Source organism: Macaca mulatta, chromosome 12 (assembly GCF_049350105.2).
Source record: "Macaca mulatta isolate MMU2019108-1 chromosome 12, T2T-MMU8v2.0, whole genome shotgun sequence".
Taxonomy (NCBI): Eukaryota; Metazoa; Chordata; class Mammalia; order Primates; family Cercopithecidae; genus Macaca; species Macaca mulatta.
In genome coordinates, this window is record NC_133417.1 from 9,492,423 (window position 1) to 9,513,588 (window position 21,166).

The 21,166-nt window shown below is 41.4% G+C and overlaps 1 protein-coding gene across 6 annotated transcripts in view; it reads left to right on the top strand.

The window, feature by feature from the left end:
- Positions 1-21,166, top strand: part of WDR33 (WD repeat domain 33) — a 325,821-nt gene that overhangs the window by 243,657 nt on the left and 60,998 nt on the right. For all 6 annotated transcript variants that reach the window (XM_077956741.1, XM_077956740.1, XM_077956742.1 and 3 more), the window contains 5 exons: positions 14,589-14,815; positions 16,450-16,518; positions 17,160-17,264; positions 20,218-20,313; positions 20,506-20,657. In XM_077956741.1, coding sequence (XP_077812867.1) covers positions 14,612-14,815; positions 16,450-16,518; positions 17,160-17,264; positions 20,218-20,313; positions 20,506-20,657 — 626 coding nt within the window. In that variant the 5' untranslated portion in view covers positions 14,589-14,611. The remainder of the gene's footprint in view (positions 1-14,588; positions 14,816-16,449; positions 16,519-17,159; positions 17,265-20,217; positions 20,314-20,505; positions 20,658-21,166) is intronic.

Genomic DNA, 21,166 nt, shown 5'->3' on the forward strand with positions numbered 1-21,166 from the left:
ATGCCCGGCCGTTTTTCATATACTTTTAATTCAAATAACATATTGCAGCAGACTGAATGCAGAAGCAAACCTGAGAAAGCAGCTGTTTTCCATTAAGCTAGATACTAAAAAGATAAGCAGAAATGTGGAAAACAATGCTACTCTTCTCACTAATTGCTTTTGGGAAGGGAAAGATAATGAGTTTATCATTACTTAAAAATGAATTAATATTTTAAAAACATTTTGTTTTCATTTCTAATGTGGCCAGTATCCAATACCACAGTAAACGGAAATTTTGGAGAATCTTCAGTGTTTAAAAGAACAAGGAAGTGCTGGCTGGGTGCGGTGGCTCACACCTGTAATACCAGCACTTTGGGAGACCGAGGCGGGAGGGTCATTTGAGGTCAGGAGTTCAAGACCAGCCTGACCAACATGGTGAAACCTTGTCTCTACTAAAAATACAAAAAATTAGCTGGGGGTGGTGGTGCACGCCTGTGATCTCATCTACTCAGGAGACTGAGGCAGAGGTTGCAGTGAGCCGAGGTCACGCCACTATACTCCAGTCTGGGCACCAGAGCGAGACTTGGTCTCAAAAAAACCCCAAAAAAGTAAAGGAGTCCTGAAATAAAATAGCTGAAGAACTTGCTTTTGTAAGGAAGCTGTTTCAGAAGTAGGCTGTCCAAATTACTTAATCCAATTGTTCCCAAATTTTGTTGCACTTTAAAATCACCTGGGTAGGAAAACCCTTTTGCTTTGTGTGCAGATGAAAGGCAGAAAACCACATCCAGGAACCCCTGACATTAGTCTTCACTGAAAACTTGACAAAAAAGTGCTGGTTTCTCTATCCTAGTGTCACACTTTTGAAATATTGAGTTATTACTTCTAATGAGGAAGACAGCCATGTTTGTGGTCATGTGCTTTATATATAAAGGTAGCTTTTGAAATGGCACAGAAAACTGAATATAAATGCCCAGTATAGTATCAGGTAACTTGCATTAAACATATCTAAAGCAGTATTCACTAAAATACTTCAGTAATTTTATGGCTAAGTATAGTAGTCCCTTAGTATCCATGGGGGAGTAGTACTAGGAATCCCCAAGGATACCAAAATCCACGGATGCTCAAGTCCTTTAAATAAAATGGTGTAGCATTTGCATGTAACATACACACATCCTGCTGTATACTTTATTGTATTTTATTTTGAGACGGAGTCTCGCTCTGTTGCCCAGGCTGGAGTGCAGTGGCGCAATCTTAGCTCACTGCAAGCTCCGCCTCTTGGGTTCCCACCATTCTCCTGCCTCAGCCTCTCAAGTAGCTGGGACTACAGGTGCCCGCCACCACGCCCGGCTAATTTTTTGTATTTTTAGTAGAGCCGGGGCTTCACCGTGTTAGCCAGGATGGTCTTGATCTCCTGACCTCGTGATCCGCCCGCCTTAGCCTCCCAAAGTGCTGGGATTACAGGTGTGAGCCACCATGCCCAGCTCCAGCTGTATACTTTAAATTTTCTTTAGATTGATACCTAATACTATGTGAATGCTGTAATACCTAATACTATGTGAATGCTGTGTAAATAGTTGTTATACTATATTGTTTACTACAGATACAACCATCCGTTTATTCCCCTCTAATATTTTTCTTCCTCAGTTGGTTGAATGCATGGATGCAGAACTGATAGATACAGAGAGCCTACTGTACACAGTGGAAGCTGCTTCCCCCAAGTTATAAAAAATTACGCAACTAAGGCCGTACCTGAAAACTAGAAAACTGCCGCATTTGGTTAATGAAAATTGATCGTTTTTTTGAGACAGAGTCTCGCTGTGGTGCCAGGCTGGAGTGCAGTGGTGCAGCCTCAGCTCACTGCAATCCCTGCCTCCCAGGTTCAAGCAATTCTCCTGCCTCAGCCTGTCAAGCAGCTGAGATTACAGACGTACACCGCTATCCCTGGCTAATTTTTTGTATTTTTAGTAGAGACAGGGTTTCACTGTGTTTGTCAGGTTGGTCTTGAATTGCTGACCTCAAATGACCATCCCACCTTGGTCTCCCAAAGTGAGCCACTGCGCCCGGCCGAAAATTGATCTTTAATGTCAAGTTTAGTGATCAACAAATTTATAACAGCAGTTGTAAAACACTTGACTTTGAATATTCCGTATGTGCGTTCTCAGCTTGGATTTTTTTTTTTTTTTTTTTTTTTTGAGATGGAGTTTCGCTCTTGTTGCCCAGGCTTGTGCAAGATTGTGCAATGGCACAATCTTGGCTCACCGCAACCTCCGCCTCCCGAGTTCAGGCGATTCTCCTGCCTCAGCCTCCCGAGTAGCTGAGATTACAGGCATGTGCCACCATGTCCGGCTAATTTTGTATTTTCAGTACAGATGGGGTTTCTGCATGTTGGCCAAGCTGGTCTTGAACTCCTGACCTCAGGTGATCCGCCCACCTTGGCCTCCCAAAGTGCTGGGATTATAGGTTTGAGCCACTGCACCCGGCCTCAACATGGAATTTTTTTTTTTTTAAACCAGCTAGTGAATTGCTCATGTTAACTTTTAAGGTAGAAATTTTTATTGAGATAATTGTAGATTCACATGCATTTTTGAGAAATAATACAGAGAGATCCTTAATACAGAGATTCTGTGTATGTCCAGTTTCTCCCAATGATAACAAATTGTAAAACTGTAGTACATTGTCACAAGCGGAGCGTTGATAATGATATGATCTGCAGATCTTGTTTAGATTTCCTCCAGTTTTACTGTACTTACTGTGTGTATCTATAGTTTTCTGCAATCTTATTATATGTTTATGTTCCTGTATTCACCACCATAATCAAGATATTAACAGTTTATCACTACAAGGGTTACCTTTTGTATAACCACACCCATGCACCCTCTCCCACCCCCCTAACTCTTGGCAGTCATTTCTATTGTTTTGGCATTTTAAGAATGCCACATAAATGAGGCATACAATATGTATTGGATACGTTCATGTATCTATTACCACAGTCAAGATATAGAATCTCGAACTTTAAAAAGCTATTAATTGGGCCGGGCATGGTGGCTCACACCTATAATCCCAGCACTTTGGGAGGCTGAGGCAGATGGATCACTTGAGGTCAGGAGTTTGAGACCAGCCTGGCCAACATGGTAAAACCCCATCTCTATTAGAGATAGGAAAAAAATTAGCTGGGTGTGGTGGTGCACACTCTTAGTCCCAGCTACTTGGGAGGCTGAGGTGGGAGAATTGCTTGAACCTGTGAGATGGAGGTTGTAGTGAGCTGAGATGGTGCCACTGCACTCCAGCCTGGGTAACAGAGTGAGACTGTCTCTCAAAAAGTAAAAAATAAAAAGCTATTAATAAATTATTTTGAGGTGGGGTCTCATTCTGCTGCCCAGACTGGAGTTCAGTGGTGTGATCATGGTTCACTGCAGCCTCAAACTCCTGGGCTCAGGGGATCCTCCTGCCTCAGCCTTTTGAGTAGATGGGACTGCAGGTGAAAGTTTACTTTTGAAGGAGGAGGGTCTCACTATGTTGGCTGGTCTCCAACTCCTGGCGTCAAGTGATCCTCCCACCTTGGTCACCCAAAGTGCTGGGGTTACATGCGTGAGCCACTGTGCCTGGCCAAAACCTGCTTATTTAAACAGCTTCATTGATTATTCCTTAACAGATTGAATGGTCTCCATGTAATTTCTCCTGACTTTTCAGGATTCATATTAATTAAAGTTGGACAATGAAGAGAAAGGACATGTTGATCATTTTGTTACTGGTCTAGCCTACCGCTCATGAAGAGCCCCTGAAAGTTCAGTGACAGATTGGGTATCAAATTTCTTTCAGAGTAGATTGATTATCTTAGAACCTAGTGGACTATAGATAAATAATCTAAAACAGGGGTTTCCAGGCTGAGGTTTTGACCCTGGAGTCCAGGAGTGTTAATGGAGGTGTGAATCTTAAAACTTTATTATTTTTAAAAGTCCTATATTAATTGCTAGCTAGTTAATGCATCAATAATTTGCTTTTGGTTAGAATTCGGTTATCTCAGTTTGGGAAAACAAGCTTTCTTGTTCTGATCAGAAGCTCTGATTAGTGGCTGACATTGTAGGAATTGTTGGATTTGATAATTGGATCAAATTCTGGTACCATAGCTACTGTGATCAGCCACAATAGTCTTTTTTTTTTTTTTTTTTTTTTTTTTTTTAGACGGAGTATTGCTCTGTTGCCCAGGCTGGAGTTCAGTGGCACGATCTTGGCTCACTGCAACCTCCGCCTCCCAGGTTCACGCCATTCTCCTGCCTCAGCCTCCCGAGTTGCTGGGACTACAGGTGCCAGCCACCACACCTGGCTAATTTTTTGTATTTTTAGTAGACACTGGGTTTCACCATGTTAGTCAGGATGGTCTCGATCTCCGGACCTCATGATCCACCCGCCTCGGCCTCCCAAAGTGCTGGGATTACAGACGTGAGCCACCGCACCTGGCCTAGCCACAATATTCATACTGGACAGATGCTATATGTGATCTTCTTTGGCTATGGATATGCAGTGGCAGCAGACATTAGCAGAAATACACAGGAAGGGAACACCTCATGGTGGTGTTAACAGCAAGCCCTTGGCTTTTAGTGGACAGATTCCTAGGAAGAAAATACTTTGTAAATATTGTGACCCTGTATGCATACACACGAATCCAGTGGAAACAGAAGTTGCATAAAAACAGTTCTTTCAAATGTGCAATTCTATCATATGTTCTTTTTTTTTTTTTTTTTTACTTTTTTTTGAGACGGAGTCTTGCTCTGTTGCCCAGGCTAGAATGCAGTGTCGTGATCTGGGCTCACTGCAACCTCCGCCTCTGAGTTTCAAGCGATTCTCCTGCCTCAGCCTCTCAAGTAGCAGGGACTACGGTTGTGCGCCACCATACCTGGCTAATTTTTGTGTTTTTAGTAGAGACGGGGTTTCACGATATTAGCCAGGCTCGTCTTGAACTCCTGACCTCAAGTGATCCACCTGCCTTGGCCTCCCAGAGTGCTGGGATTACAGGCATGAGCCACCACCCTGGCCCTTTTTTGTTTTTTTAAATAAAAATAATGCTGCTTGTCAGCCACATTGATTTCAGGAACCATCAGTAGGATGTGATTCTGGTTTAAAGAAAAAGCACTGCTTTAGACTCATTCATGATATTTCATGTCAGCATTTTTTTTTATGCCAGAGCCTCACTCTGCCCCTCTGAATCTTAGTTTAAAACTCTTTTTACTAATTTATATGAAGCATTCAGTAAATTCATTTTGTATTGAAGCCGAGGAATTAGTTGAGTGCTAACTAGGTCATTTTCCTATGTGTTTTAGTTGGAGATCTATTATAGTAAAATAATTCGAATGGTAGTCAGAAATATTTGGTTGGTGAAAAGATTATTTTGGATTATGTTTGTTTGGGGAAAAAATATGCTGGCCTTGGTATGCTGAGTGAATTAGAGAGCTTTATTTACTTTATTTTCTCAAGAGTCTCTCCCCTGACACTCCCTGCCCCTGCCTCCCTCACTTCACCCAGAATTTAAGCTTCTTAAGGCTGATTGGTGCTATAAGCTTCCTGTGCTATATCCCTTGTAATAGTGCCTGGCACACAGCATAGTAGTGTCTTAACGTAGTAGTAGCTTCTCACGTTGTTCTTTTTGAGCTCTTCTGTACTGATAAACCATCAGACTCTTGAGAACAGAATGTGTGTGTGTGTGTGTGTGTGTGTTGTTTGTGTGTGTGGGGGGGGTGTCTGTGTGTTCATTGTCTGGCGGGTGGTCAGGGCACATCAGTTTTTTGTTTTTGTTTCTTTTTTTTTTTTTTTTTGAGATGGAGTCTTGTTCTGTTGTCCAGGCTGGAGCAACAGATCTCGGCTCACTGCAGCCTCTGCCTCTTGGGGTCAAGCGATTCTCCTGCCTCAGCCTCCTGAGTAGCTGGGATTACAGGCGCCAGCCATCGTGCCCAGCTAATTTTTGTATTTTTAGTGGAGATGGGGTTTTGCCATGTTGGCCAGGCCAGTCTTGAACTTCTGACCTCAGGTAATCCCACCCTCCTCGGACTCCCAGAGTGCTGGGATTACAGTCGTGAGCCACCGCACCCAGCCAATAATTTTTTAAATTTTTTTTTGCGGAGATGGGGGTCTTCCTATTCTGCCTCAGCTTGTCTTGAACTCCTGGCCTCAAGAGATCCTCCTCCCTTGGCCTCTCAAAGTTTTGGGATTACAAGCATGAGCCACCACACCTGGCTCATTTTTAACTTTTATCTTCAACTGTAATTTCAGTATCATCACATGACTAAGATTATACAAGAAGTTATCTTGTGAGCATTTGGGACAATAAACAGAATTGGCCAGGCACAGTGGCTTATGCCTATAATCCCACCACTTTGAGAGGCTGAGGTGGGAGGATCGTTTGAGCTCAGGAGTTCTGGACCAGCCTGGGCAACAAAGCGAGATCTGTCTCTACAGAAAATGAAAAAAATTAGCTGAGTCCAGGTGGCACACGTCTGTAGTTCCACCCACTTGGGAGGCTGAGACAGGAGGAACACTTGAGCTGCAGTGAGCTGTGGTAGTGCCACTGTATTCCATCCTGGGCAAGAGAGCAAGACCCTGTCTCAAAAAAAGCAGAATTATAAAGTTGGTATGGACTTGTGCATACAAACATTGGCACACTGTCTGAGTGTTCCATTCTGTTTAAAAGTATAGTCACCACATTGTTGAAAGATACAAATTTAATGCAAAATAATATTTTTGAGGCATGCAACTCATTTTACAGGTTGAGAAAATAAGGAGAAATTGACTGGCTTTCCCGATTTTCTTGAGCAGTTGAAAGCTTAAGGCAAAGGATGCGATGCAAACTTTTGTGTACTCAGAATCTTTGTATTTGCTAAAATTAGAGAAGGGGACCAGGCACTGCAAAGTCTGAAAACTACTGTTCTGTGAAATTAGGAGTGAAATTTAGTGAATCAGACTTGTGTGCTGTACCTGAGGCAGTGTATATATGTAAAGTAGGCTCTTGATAAAACTGTGGTGATTGCTTGAAACATTGAAGGTTTGTGTATAGGAGAAAGGCATGATGAATTCAGTGTTTCAGATGGATTTTTGTCCTTAGCAATTTGGTTGTATTGTTAGTATATATTGAATAACAATAGGCAAATTATTTGTCTTCTCTACCTCAGTTCCTCTCTCTTGCACCCTCCTTTCCCAAACTCTTTGTCTGTCCTCCCTCTCCACCCTGGATGTGAGATGAGTGTGTTTTGGGGACTAAGTACTTTAAGTTGTGTTGTTCTGTTAGCATACCTCAAGTCAGTACTGCAGTGAGTACCAATCTCATTCATTACTTTTATAAAGGACAAGGCTCTTCTTTCTCTGCATTTGGTCATAAATCTAGATCTTTACTCATCCCAAGTAAAGCGTAGAGGATAGTTGTAATGACTTCTTTGAGGATTGGTTCTTTCTGTCATGGTCAATAACTTTTCAGTCTCACATGTCAAGTTTTCTGCTATCAGAGAAAGCTGTTGTATCATTTTTGCTTAAATATTTTTTTCTTTTTTTGAGACGGGGTCTCACTGTGACACCCAGGCTGGAGTGCAGTGGTGCAACATTGGTTCACTGCAGCCTTGACCTCCCAGGCTGCCATCTCAGTCTCCTGAGTAGCTGGGACTACAGGTGTGCACCACCAGGCCTGGCTAATTTTTGTATTTTTTGTAGAGACAGGGTCTTACTGGGTGGTCTTGAACTCCTGGGCTCAAACAATCCACCTGTATCGGCCTCCCAAAATGCTAGGATTAAAGGTGTGATTGCTGAGTGTTTTTGGCAACCTATGTTGAAGGAGAGTCAGGAGGTATTTTGCCTTGACTGCCCCTCTCTTAGCTTGGGCTGCTATAACAAAGCACCATAGACTGGGGGATTAAACAGTAGAAATGTATCTTCTCAAAGTTCTGGAGGCTGAAAGTCTGAGATCAGGATGTGAGCAGGGCTGGTTCCTGGAGAGCCTCTCCTCTCGACTTGTAGATGGCTGTCTTTTCTCTCTGTCCTTACAGTCATTCTTCTGTCTGTGTTGTCTGTGTCCTAATCTTCGTTTAAAAGAATACCAGTTAGATTGGATTAGGACCCTAAATCTAAATAGACTCACATTGTGAGGTACTGGAGGTTAGGACTTAAACTTATGAATTTTTGAGGGGACACATTTCAGCCCATGACAGCCGCCAAGAGACTGTTGTGATTTTGGCCAAGTAACTTTATAGTTTGCAGGATGTGAAGCTGAAGTGTATAAGGTATAGATGCAGCCTGGTCACTGTATTGTGAAGAGATTTTTTGTTTTAGTTTTATTTTAGGCTGGATGTTTGTTTCAAATATAATTGTTCTTTTTTTTTTTCTCATTTTCTTCTTGCTTGACCTTTATTTCTGAAACACCATCAGTACTTGACCATTCAAAGAAAAGTTAAAAACGCCTTTTCAGAACCAGTTTTACTCAACAGATTTGTAAATGGAAAGATTATTTTCGCATCCTCTACGAGGTCATAAATGAAGGATTGATATTTTTCTGTAGCTTTAACATATGAGTTATTTCAAAGAGTGTAAGTAACAACACTTTTTTTTTGCATTTGACTTCAGTCATTTTCCTCATATTTGTAGGATAAATATCCTTGATGTGACTCTTGATTAGTGCTTTGTATCCATATACGCTCCACCCAGCTTCAACAGTCATCAACTTTCTGTTGTTTCATCTGTTGTCCCTTAAAATTTTTTTTGCAGTGGGCCAGGCACGATGGCTCATGCCTGTAATCCCAGCACCTTGGGAGGCCGAGGCGGGTGGATCACCTGAGGTCAGGAGTTTGAGTCTAGCCTGATCAACATGGCAAAACCCCGGCTCTACTAAAATGACAAAAATTAGCTGGACGTGGTGGAGTGCGCTTATAGTCCCAGCTACTTGGGAGGTGGAGGCAGGAGAATTGCTTGAACCCGGGAGGCGGAGGTTACAGTGCCTGCCTGGGCAATAGAGTGAGACTCTGTCTCAAAACCAAAAAAAAAAAAAAAAAATTTTTTTCCAGTTGGTAAGCCCGTTATTCCTTAATTGAGGTAAAAGTCACATAACAGAGAATTCACTGTTGTAACCATTTTAAAGTGTATAATTCAGTGGGATTTGGTAAATTCACAGTTTTTTTGCAGCAACTACCTCTGTCAGGTTGCAAGACATTTTCATCATCCCAAAAGGAAATTCTATTTTTGTTAAGCAGTCGTTCTCCATTCCTCTCATTCCCTGGCCCTTGGCAAACACTAATCTTTTAGCTTTTTGTCTCTGTATATTAGCATGTTCTGGATTTTTCATATAAATGTAATCACACAATATGTGACTTTTTGTGGCTGACTTCTTTCACTTAGCATTTTTTTTTTGAGACGGAGTCTCACTCTCGCCCAGGCTGGAGTGCAGTGGCTCAATCTTGGCTCACTGCAAGCTCCGCCTCCCAGGTTCACGCCATTCTCCTGCCTCAGCCTCCTGAGTAGCTGGGACTACAGTTGCCCGCCACCATGCCTGGCTAGTTTTTTTGTATTTTTAGTAGAGACGGGGTTTCACCATGTTAGCCAGGATGGTCTCTATCTCCTGACCTTGTGATCCACCCGCCTCGGCCTCCCAAAGTGCTGGGATTATAGGCGTGAGTCACCACGCCCGGCAGCATAATGTTTTTGATATTCATGTTGTATTTATATCAACTTAATTTCTTTTTTGCAGCTGAATAATATTTAAATCCCTTTTGACTTGTGAAAAAAAATCTATTCTCATTTTATAGTAATAGAAACTATACTGTTAGAATAATTTTATTCTAATGTAATTAGGTATTTGATTTGGAAGTCATAATTTTAAAATATGCTTTTGGGCCGGGATCTGTGACTCATGCCTGTAATCCCAGCACTTTGGGAAACTGAGGTGGGCGGATCACCTGAGGCTAGAAGTTTGAGACCATCCTGGCCAACATGGTGAAACCATGTCTCTAATGAAAATACAAAAATTAGCCAGGCATGGTGGCAGATGCCTGTAATCCCACGTACTCGGGAGGCTGAGGCAGCAGAATTGCTTGAACCCAGGAGGCAGAGGTTGTGGTGAGCTGAGATCACGCCACTGCACTCTAGCCAGGGCAACAGAGTGAGACTGTGTCTCAAAAAAAAAAAAAAAAAAAAAAAAAACTTTTGGGCTGGAGGTGGTGGCTCATGCCGGTAATCCCAGCACTTTCGGAGACCCAAGCAGGTGGATTGCTTGGGCTCAGGAGTTCAAGACCAGCCTACTAAAATACAAGAAAATTACCTGGGCATGGTGGCATGCGCCTGATGGTCCCAGCTACTCAGGAGGCTGAGGTGGGAGGGCTGCTTAAGCCCGGGAGGCGGAGCTTGCAGTGAGCTGAGATCACACCACTGCACTCCAGCCTGGGCAACAAGGCAAGACTCCATCTCAAAAAAAAAAAAAAAAAAGCTTTCCAAAACAGCTTTATTTTAGAATTACTGGCCCAGACATCTGAATTGAAGCTGGTAATTGAAATTGGGATGCTGAAACTTAATTGGATTCATGGAATAACTGAGTAAACAGAGTCTTCCACCAGCCTTATTGAATCAACTGCTTAGTGCTTTTCTGCCGTTTAATTCACGCACAGCTCTAAGACATAGAATATTTTTCATCTTCTTTCTTTCTTTTTTTTTTTTCTTGAGACGGAGTCTTGCTCTGTCGCCCAGGCTGGAGTGCAGTGGCCGGATCTCAGCTCACTGCAAGCTCCGCCTCCCGGATTTGCGCCATTCTCCTGCCTCAGCCTCCCGAGTAGCTGGGACTACAGGCGCCCGCTACCTCGCCCGGCTAGTTTTTTGTATTTTTTTTTAGTAGAGACGGGGTTTCACCGCGTTAGCCAGGATGGTCTCGATCTCCTGACCTCGTGATCCGCCCGTCTCGGCCTCCCAAAGTGCTGGGATTACAGGCTTGAGCCACTGCGCCCGGCCTTTTCATCTTATTTCAAGCTAATGTTTGCCAAGGACCTTCTGGGATTGCTTCAGAGTGGTGGAAGTAACACAGGTTAAATGCATATTTTATTGCACTATTTATTTTTGGTGTGCAAAAGTCAGGATTTCTTTTCCCTTCACCCCTCCTCCTCGTTGTTATTATTATTATTCAAATTTAATGGTCTTAGGAGGGACCAATGTGACAAGGCTGAATGAAGTAGTACCAAGAATATTTCATCAAAAGGAAATCAAAAATTTTTTCAGCCTCATTGTTTAGTGTCTAGAGAGTGAGATAAGGCAGTTTTAAGAGTACAGACAAATGGCTGGGCGCCGTGGCTCACACCTGTAATCACAGCACTTTGGGAGGCCGAGGCGGGCAGATCAGGAGGTCAGGAGATCGAGACTATCCTGGCTAACACGGTGAAGCCCCGTCTCTATTAAAAATACTAAAAAATTAGCTGGGCGTGGTGGCGGGCGCCTGTACTCCCAGCTACTCGGGAGGCTGAGATAGGAAAATGGCGTGAACCCGGGAGGCAGAGCTTGCAGTGAGCCAAGATCGAGCCACTGCACTCCAGCCTGGGCGACAGAGTGAGACTCCATCTCAAAAACAAAAACAAAACAAAAAAAAGAACACAGGCAAATAATGGTGACCACAGTCTTTTCTGCTTTTGAAATCAAAAGCTATTGTGGAAATGTTTCTAACTTCTCTCCTTTATTGTATTTGTAATAGTTTTTAATTTTATTATTTTATTTTATTTTTGGAGACAGGGTCTTGTTCTGTCACCTAGGTTGGAGTGCAGTGGTGCTATCATGGTTCACTGCAGATTTGACTTCCCAGTCTCAAGTGATCCTCCCACCTCAGCCCCCTGAGTAGCTGGGGCAACAGTTGCGCACCAGCACACTGGGCTAATTAAAACAATTTTTTTTAAAAATCATGCATATTTGTATTATTGGCATGTAAGTTTAAATGTAGAACGTTGAAGTTGAAAAACTATAAGGTCTTAACATTTTTCTCTTCAGATATAAACTTAAGGTTACCTTTGTAAATATGTAAATAACACATACTGAGAAATACGTTTCTGTGGTATTTTGCTCCTGAAATTTGGGCATACGTACTTTCTTTGTTCATTATAGATATGAAATAAGGTAGTTTATTCCTCTTTCTACACTATTCCTAGGAAATTTAAAAGAACAAAAGTCAAATTTTAAAGACCTTTAATGACTTGTATAAAATGGAGTCTTAACAATAAACATAAAAGTAATTAGTTTTATCATCAAACTTCTAAGTGAATTTTTTTTTTTTTTTTTTTTTTGAGACGGAGTCTCGCTCTGCCGCCCAGGCTGGAGTGCAGTGGCCGGATCTCAGCTCACTGCAAGCTCCGCCTCCCGGGTTCCCGCCATTCTCCTGCCTCAGCCTCCCGAGTAGCTGGGACTACAGGCGCCCGCCACCTCGCCCGGCTAGTTTTTTGTGTTTTTTAGTAGAGACGGGGTTTCACCATGTTAGCCAGGATGGTCTCGATCTCCCGACCTCGTGATCCGCCCGTCTTGGCCTCCCAAAGTGCTGGGATTACAGGCTTGAGCCACCGCGCCCGGCCTTTTTTTTTTTTTTAAGACAGTCTTGCCCTGTCGCCCAGGCTGGAGTGCAGTGATGTGATTTCGGCTCACTGCAACCTCTCCCTCCTGGGTTCATATGATTCTCCTGCCTCAGCCTCCCAAGTAGCTGGGATTACAGGAGCCCGCCACCACGCCCAGCTAATTTTTTTTTTTTTTTTTTTTGAGACGGAGTCTCGCTCTGTCACCCAGGCTGGAGTGCAGTGGCTGGATCTCAGCTCACTGCAAGCTCCGCCTCCGGGGTTTACGCCATTCTCCTGCCTCAGCCTCCCGAGTAGCTGGGACTACAGGCGCCCGCCACCACACCTGGCTAGTTTTTTGTATTTTTTCGTAGAGATGGGGTTTCACCGTGTTAGCCAGGATGGTCTCGATCTCCTGACCTCGTCATCCGCCTGTCTCGGCCTCCCAAAGTGCTGGGATTACAGGCTTGAGCCACCACGCCCGGCCAATTTTTTGTATTTTTAGTAGAGACGGGGTTTCACCATGTTGGCCAGGTTGGTCTCGAACTCCTGACCTTGTGATCTGCCCGCCTTGGCCTCCCAAAGTGCTGGGATTATAGGCATGAGCCACTGTGCCTGGCCTAAGTGAAATATTAATTAATTAGTTATTTTTTGAGACAGTTTCGCTCTGTCGCCCAGGCTGGAGTGCAGTGGTGTGATCTCAGCTCACTGCAAGCTCCGCCTCCCAGGTTCACACCATTCTCCTGCCTCAGTCTCCCAAGTAACTGGGACTACAGGCACTTGCCACCACGCCCGGCTAATTTTTTTTTTTTTTGTATTTTTAGTAGAGACGGATTTCACCGTGTTAGCCAGGATGGTCTCGATCTCCTGACCTCGTGATCCACCTGCCTCGGCCTCCCAAAGTGGTGGGATTACAGGTGTGAGCCACCATGCCCAGCTGTGAAATTTTAATTTTAAAAATGTAAGGCCAGGCTTGGTGGCTCATGCCTGTAATCCCAGCACTTTAGGAGGCCAAAGTATGAGGATCTCGAGCCCCGGAGTCTGAGACCAGCCTGGGCAACACAGTGAGAGATCTTATCTCTAGGGGAAAAAAAGAGAAAAAGTGAACAATTCCCAGTGATTCTACCTTCTTTTATTCCCTAAACATAAACACATACCCATCCACTGACTCACACATATACACCCTGCCTCAAGCTGTTACCAATCCTGCTTTTTTTCTTCAGGAGGCTGAATTTTATAACAAATGCCTATTAGCACTTATTCTGTGAATTAGTCTTTCTCTGCACCCCCCCCTTCCTTCTTTCCAACAGGGTCTCTCCCTGTCACTCAGGCTGGAGTGCGGTGGCACGATCATTGCTCACTGCAACCTCAAAATTCTGGACTCAAGTGATTCTCCTGTCTCAGCCTCCAGAATAGTTAGGACTACAGGTGCATGCCATCATGCCCAGCTAATGTTTTTTTTTTTTTTTATAGAGATGGGAATCTCACTATGTTCCCCAGCCCGATCTTACTCCTGGCCTCAAGCAGTCCTTCCACCTTGACTGTCGTCTTTTTCAAATGTGTGGCTGGTCTCTGTTATTGATCTAATATAGTCATGCACCACAAAATGACATTGTGGTCAATGTTGGACCACATATATGATAGTGGTCTCATAAGATTTTAATATAGTATTTTTATCATACTTTTCTGTGGTTTCTTTTCTATGTTTAGATACATGAATACTTACTGTGTTACGGTTGCCACCAGCATTCAGTATAGTAACATGCTGTGCAGGTTTGTAACCTAGGAGCATGAGGCTGCACCATGTAGCCTCGGTATGTAGTAGGCTATGTATACCATCTAGGTTTGTGTAAGTACAACTCTGTGAAGTTTGTACAATGATGAAATTGCCTAAGGATGCATCTCTGAGAACATATGCCCGTTAAGTGACTCATGACTGTAGTTCATTGTGTAACTGGAAATGATGCATGTTAGATAAGGGAAAAGAAGTGTAAAAAGTGTTAATTTAAAAATGTTTTCAGGCATTGTTGGAGTGCTGATATTTGAAGTGAAAGTACTTTTTCCTTATCCTAGTATCCTGGAAGGAAAACATCACCATGGCTACAGAAATTGGTTCTCCTCCTCGTTTTTTCCATATGCCAAGGTTCCAGCACCAGGCACCTCGACAGCTGTTTTATAAGCGACCTGATTTTGCACAACAGCAAGCAATGCAACAGCTTACTTTTGATGGAAAACGAATGAGAAAAGCTGTAAACCGAAAAACCATAGACTACAATCCATCTGTAATTAAGTATTTGGAGGTAAGCCTAATTAATTTGCTTCAGATGACCAAACTTTGGTTATTTGTTTTATTTTATTTTTTTGAGATGGAGTTTCTTTCTTGTTGTTCAGGCCAGAGTGCAATGGTGCGGTTTTGTCTCACTGCAACCTCTGCCTCCCAGGTTCAAGTGATTCTTCTGCCTCAGCTTCCCAAGTAGCTGGGATTCTAGGCTCCTGCCACCATGCCTGGCTAATTTTTGTAGTTTTAGTAGAAACAGAATTTCAACTATGTTGGCTGGGCTGGTCTTGAACTCCTAACCTCAGGTGATCCACCCACCTCAGCCTCCCAAAGTGCTGGGATTACAGGTGTGAGCCACTGCACCTGGCCTGGTTATTTAAAAGAAGATGATTTTCTAGATGTAGTGTAGTAAGTTATGTATACCTGTGTTAGTTGAATTAGTGGGACAAGGTGGAATTTCAAATTGGCTCATTTAGGAAGAACCTCAAACCACCAGCACTTTCTAAAATTCTGTGCCTGTATCATCTTGTAAAAAATTATTAAAGTTAGACCCCATTTTAGAAACAGGATTTGCTCTAAAAGTTCACAGATTAGAAGGGAGTACTTTAATCGCTAGGCCAATCTTAAAACACTTGTTAAATCTGCAGTGTATATGAAATAATAAAAGACCACCAGCATAGGAATATTTTTGTTAGACAATGGCTTGGAGAACATGGATTCTCCCACTTCCAAGCCCTGGTGGTAGGTGGTACTTAGAGTCAGGGAAAGGGCTTTACGTTCTTGAGGACTGAATGCCTACTGCAGTCCTACAAGGTGAAAGCAACTCAGATGGTAAAGTCAAGGCAGGGTCTACCTACAGTTTCCCGTTAGAGTTATTTATTTACTTGGGTTAAGGTAGGAATTAGCCTTATTACTAATATTACCCTATTAGGTTCATTGGGCTTAGGTCTGGCTTCCTATGAAAATTTGTCTGTTTTTCATTACTTTAGACCTGTGGTTAAAGACCTATTTGCATATTGGGCCTAATTAGTATGTTGCAGGCATACTGGAGAAAGAGATTCAGAGATAAAGACAGATTTTGATTTTTCTGGGAATTTCAATTGGGAAAGTAGGCTAGGAGAGAATTTGAGAGGAATTAAGAAGACCAAGGGCAAGATATGAGGAATTGTTTTGTGCTTAGGGCTTTGAAGGAATTGGGGATGTCTGTTTACCCTCTCTGCTGTTTCCTTTTCTTAAGGTAGCATCAGGGAGACTGTGTTGGAGCTGACAGTGTCTTGGATGAGTGGGTAGGGGCTAATATGATAAAGTGAGGAGGGAAGTTCTTTTTGAACAAGTAATTTCTGGCTTGTATTTTTAGTAGAGACAGGATTTCACCATGTTGGCCAGGCTGGTCTTGAACTCCTGACCTCAAGTGATCTGCCTGCCTCGGCCTCCCAAAGTGCTGGGATTTACAGGTGTGAGGCACCGTGAGGAGGGAAGTTCTAAGCAGTGTTAGTAGCATCAGAAGGGAAAGCTCTCTAAGGCACCCACTATTTTAGAAAATAGTATTTTTTAATTCTGTTTATCCATTTTTAATATAGCTTATGTTTTGTTAATTTCAAATTGAGTATAATTAGACTATATACTCATTAATTGATCTATTTATTTATTTAACAGAACAGAATATGGCAAAGAGACCAGAGAGATATGCGGGCAATTCAGCCTGATGCAGGTTATTACAATGACGTAAGTATATGATGTGTCATACTAGCTTAATAGACACTTCCTTGCTTGAATATTTTAGCTTTAACTACGTGACTTCAAGTCCAAAATGGTCTTTTCTTTTTACATTTTTATAATTAAAATATTCCCAAAGGGATAATATAACACATCTGTGTAAACTGTGCATTATGTTTTTGTCTCAATTTAGATTTTCCTTTTAATCTAATGATGGGTGAATTTTTGATTTGGGGCTTAAAGCAGTGTCCAAAAAGAAGCTTTGTAATCTAAAGTCTTGTAATTGGAAAATTAATTTAAATTTCTTAAAACTTAAATTTGAACTTAATAAGCTTTCTGTGAACATGTTTAATTGTGTTGACTTTAAGTACTAACTGGGTTAGTACTTGTACCAAATTGTACTGGGTTAGTACTGGTACTTGATTTTCTTGTTTGTTTAGTAATAATGGGTATTTAACTTTCCTGTATCTCACTTTTCTTCACTTAATTAGTAAGCTAATTGTAATAATTCTTTATTATAGTTTTTGTGGGAAAGTTTTATATGGTCCCAAATTTGTCTTTAAATGTTGAAATAATTACCTTGCCGTGTTTCTGGTTTCTGCCTTGTATGTAATCAGGAGCTCTAAAAACCCAATTTTCTTTTTTTTTAGCTGGTCCCACCTATAGGAATGTTGAATAATCCTATGAATGCAGTAACAACAAAATTTGTTCGGACATCAACAAATAAAGTAAAGTGTCCGGTATTTGTTGTTAGGGTAAGTAATCTGTTGGATATTTTGGGGGAAAATAAATCCAGAGTTATATAGCAAATGTATTTGACAGGGCAAAGAAAATTAAACATTATTTTAAAAGTATATCTGGGCTTATAATTGGTTTATTGCTAGTAATTTTATTTTGGAATATCCAGTTGTTTATCTACTTTATCACCATTGAGTGAGATATCACTTTTGGATTGTTTTTCTTCATGTGGCAATTTCTGTAGAATTCTCTCAATAGATGGATACATGTTGTAGCAGGTCTCAGAGTTGCCTTTGAATAGGGATGCTTTTGTTATTATTTAGAACAGCAGCATCCCAAGGTAAATGAAGAATACTTAGGAGTTACTAGGCAGGAAAACATCTGAGAGCCGAAGAACTATGGTGTACCGTAATTTTTAGCTCTATGAAGGTACCTACTAGGCACTTAATACATTTAAATTTTAAATGTATTTTTAAAATTTTAAAAATACAATTTTTAGTTGTAACCCTGATTTTCATAGATGATAATGTAATCATTTTCTTCTTTGTGTTTCGATTATTCCATTTCCTAGCTAATGCACTTGTTGGTTAACAGTATCCAGAGGATGGCCGGGCGCGGTGGCTCACGCCTGTAATCCCAGCACTTTGGGAGGCCGAGGCGGGCGGATCACAAGGTCAGGAGATTGAGACCACGGTGAAACCCCGTCTCTACTAAAAATACAAAAAATTAGCCGGGCGCGGTTGTGGGCGCCTGTAGTCCCAGCTACTCGGGAGGCTGAGGCAGGAGAATGGCGTGAACCCGGGAGGCGGAGCTTGCAGTGAGCCGAGATCGTGCCACTGCACTCCAGCCTGGGCAACAGAGCGAGACTCCGTCTCAAAAAAAAAAAAAAAACACAAAAAAAAACAGTATCCAGAGGTGTAGAATGGTTAACAATCTTAAGTTGAGCAAATAACAGTTGAAAAAAAGTGAGACCAAGAAAAGATGATTGTGGCAGATGAGGAAAATAAGCAGATCTTCTGATATCAGAGGAGTATGATAGACAACAGGGAGAACCAAAAGGTCCTGGGAGAGAGATGTCAGTCTGAACTCCATAGAAACAGCTGCATTTAGTCTTATGCCTAGTATTTGCCTAAGAGGCCTTAGGCAGTAGACACATCCCTCACGCCTGTAATCCCAGCACTTTGAGAGGCTGAGGTGGGTGAATCACCTGAGGTCGGGAGTTTGAGACCAGCCTGACCAATATGATGAAACCCTGTCTTTACTAAAAATACAAAAATTAGCCAGGCGTGGTGGCACGCGCCTGTATTCCCAGCTGAGAGATGAGGCTGAGACAGGGGAATCACCTGAACCCGGGAGGTGGAGGTTGCAGTGAGCCTAAATTGCGCCTCCACTGCACTCCAGCCTGGGGGACAAGAGTGAAACTCCATTTCAAAAAAAAAGAAAAAGAAAAAAAGAAACATTGTTATGTGAGTAGAAGCAACCAGTGTATAGTATAATTTTTTTTTTAATCAGGGAATTTGGTCAAAGGGATATGATGTGCAGCTAATTTTAATATCCTCTTAGCATAACATGGAAAACCTTTTTGAAAAGAATAAAATCCGAGCACGCCATATTTTGTAAGGTGGGTAAATGTTCTCATTTGGGGATTACGCTATAAGGTTTTAGGAAGAATTTGCACATGCAGAGGCACAGTCAAAATCAAAAGATGTTAAGGTATAAAGACTGTGGGCTGTGTGTCTACAGTTTGGTTGTCTGTAGTATTGACTGGGTTAGGATCCATACCAGATAACGGAAACTAGAAAGGGACGAGGCTTTTAATCTGATAATCAAAACTGTGACTTACAGGTAAGCAGTAAAAAGCCAAATTGTAACATATATTTGTGTAATTTAAGAAATAACCTTCATTTTATATATCCTATCTTACTGTTTCTATAAGCACATATGTATTTGTATTTTTCAACTTTGTCAGAGTTTTTGGAAAATAGGATTGTTATATTGACATTTTGTATATTTACATCATTGAAGGAAAATGAGTGTGTGATCCATCATAGAAACTTGAAAATAAAAAGTAAAAACAAAAAATTTGAAATGTTTCAAATTAGCCATCACGTATGCTACAGATTTCCTTTAGTATGCAAATTGTGACATTAAAATACTGATGTAAAAATATTTAAAGGGCTTTAAGTGCAAAAAGTAATAAAGGGCTTTAAGTTTAATTTAAAAGGAGAAAAAGTGCACTTAAAAGTACAAAAAAAATTATTGGCATTGTCATTCCCTGCAAATATGTACATCTATTGTGTATCAATAAAAAATTAAAAATGTTGGTGTAGTGTTAATTAGTCATGGCACTGTTATGGTTTTTTTTGAGAGTAGATCAGCCTAAGAGTTATCACTGCTTGGTACTTTGAATGGAGGAGAGCTTACAATTTTTTTTTTTTTTTTAAATATGTTTAGGTGCAGGAAGAGTTTGATAGCCTCAGTGTCCTTAAATTGGTACTTCTTATTATCTTGTTATTTTAATTAAACACTGGTAATTTTTCTTTCTGAATTTGTCCTCTCCTACTTGTAAGCGCCAAATCCTTTATCCAGTCTTTGAGTTGTTCTGGTGACCTTATTTTTCTTAGTCTATCATATAGCCTAGGGAAATGAGGTCTTCGCATATTCTGTATTGAAATGGTATTTAGCATGCATAGGTGCATGTAATTTAGTGAGTAGGTGCGTATACTCGTAATATACTTAGTATCTTTAATTCAGCTACTAAGCCAAGGGACTAGAGCCTTCCTTGCACTGTGTTAAGTTGTTTTCTGACGAAGTACTTCTGATAAAGCTGAGCTACATTTAAGCAAAAGTCCGTTTCATTTATTTATGTCAGTTATTGCATGTTTTATAAATACCTTTAAAATGTTTTTCAAAATTAGTGAAGTTGGAGGATGTGTGCCCTTGTATAACCTGTCTTTTTTTCTCCCTTAGTGGACTCCAGAAGGAAGACGCTTGGTCACTGGAGCTTCTAGTGGGGAGTTTACCTTGTGGAATGGACTCACTTTCAATTTTGAAACAATATTACAGGTAATAGTAATCACCAGATGGTGGTATCATCGTATGGTACTGAAAAGAACTTGAGATATAGTCACTTCATTGGCATTGTTAAACTTAGAATTGGACGAATTGTTGCCTCGAGTCAGTATATGCTCTTGTAAGCCTTTAGTCATATATTCTTTGAAGCAACACCTTACTAATTAATGTTTTCTGTTTTCACAGGCTCACGACAGCCCAGTGAGGGCCATGACGTGGTCACATAATGACATGTGGATGTTGACAGCAGACCACGGAGGATATGTGAAATATTGGCAGTCGAACATGAACAACGTCAAGATGTTCCAGGCACATAAGGAGGCGATTAGAGAGGCCAGGTTTATACACAATATACCATTTTCTGTAGTCCCTATTGTCATGGTTAAATTATTCTCTAAGTGTATTCTGGGTGCAGAGATGCATGGGCTCTGTCAGATTCTGGGAAACTTTCTGCACCCTATAAACACAATATTTTTCTTTGTTTTCACACATTCACCATTTTGCTGGCACCTTTCTGAAGTAGTGTTGTCCCGGTATCAGCCTTTGCAATATGTTAGAGATGTACTGTCTGCCGCATTTTGCACTGGTTTTCTCTTTTCATTTATGATTAATAATGTGTATACGTTATTCCTTTTTATTATCTACTGTGTAAGACAAGAATATTTCATTCCAAATAAAGAATTCAGTCTTTAATTATGCAACTGAATAAAATCTAAAGCCTGCAGAAAACAACTTCAGAATTCACACAAAGTGGAAAAAGGCTTAAGTGAAGACCTGGTTGGCTTGGTTATGCCACGACTTCCAAAGGAAAGTATAGGACTAAAACCCTCACAGATAACTGGATGTG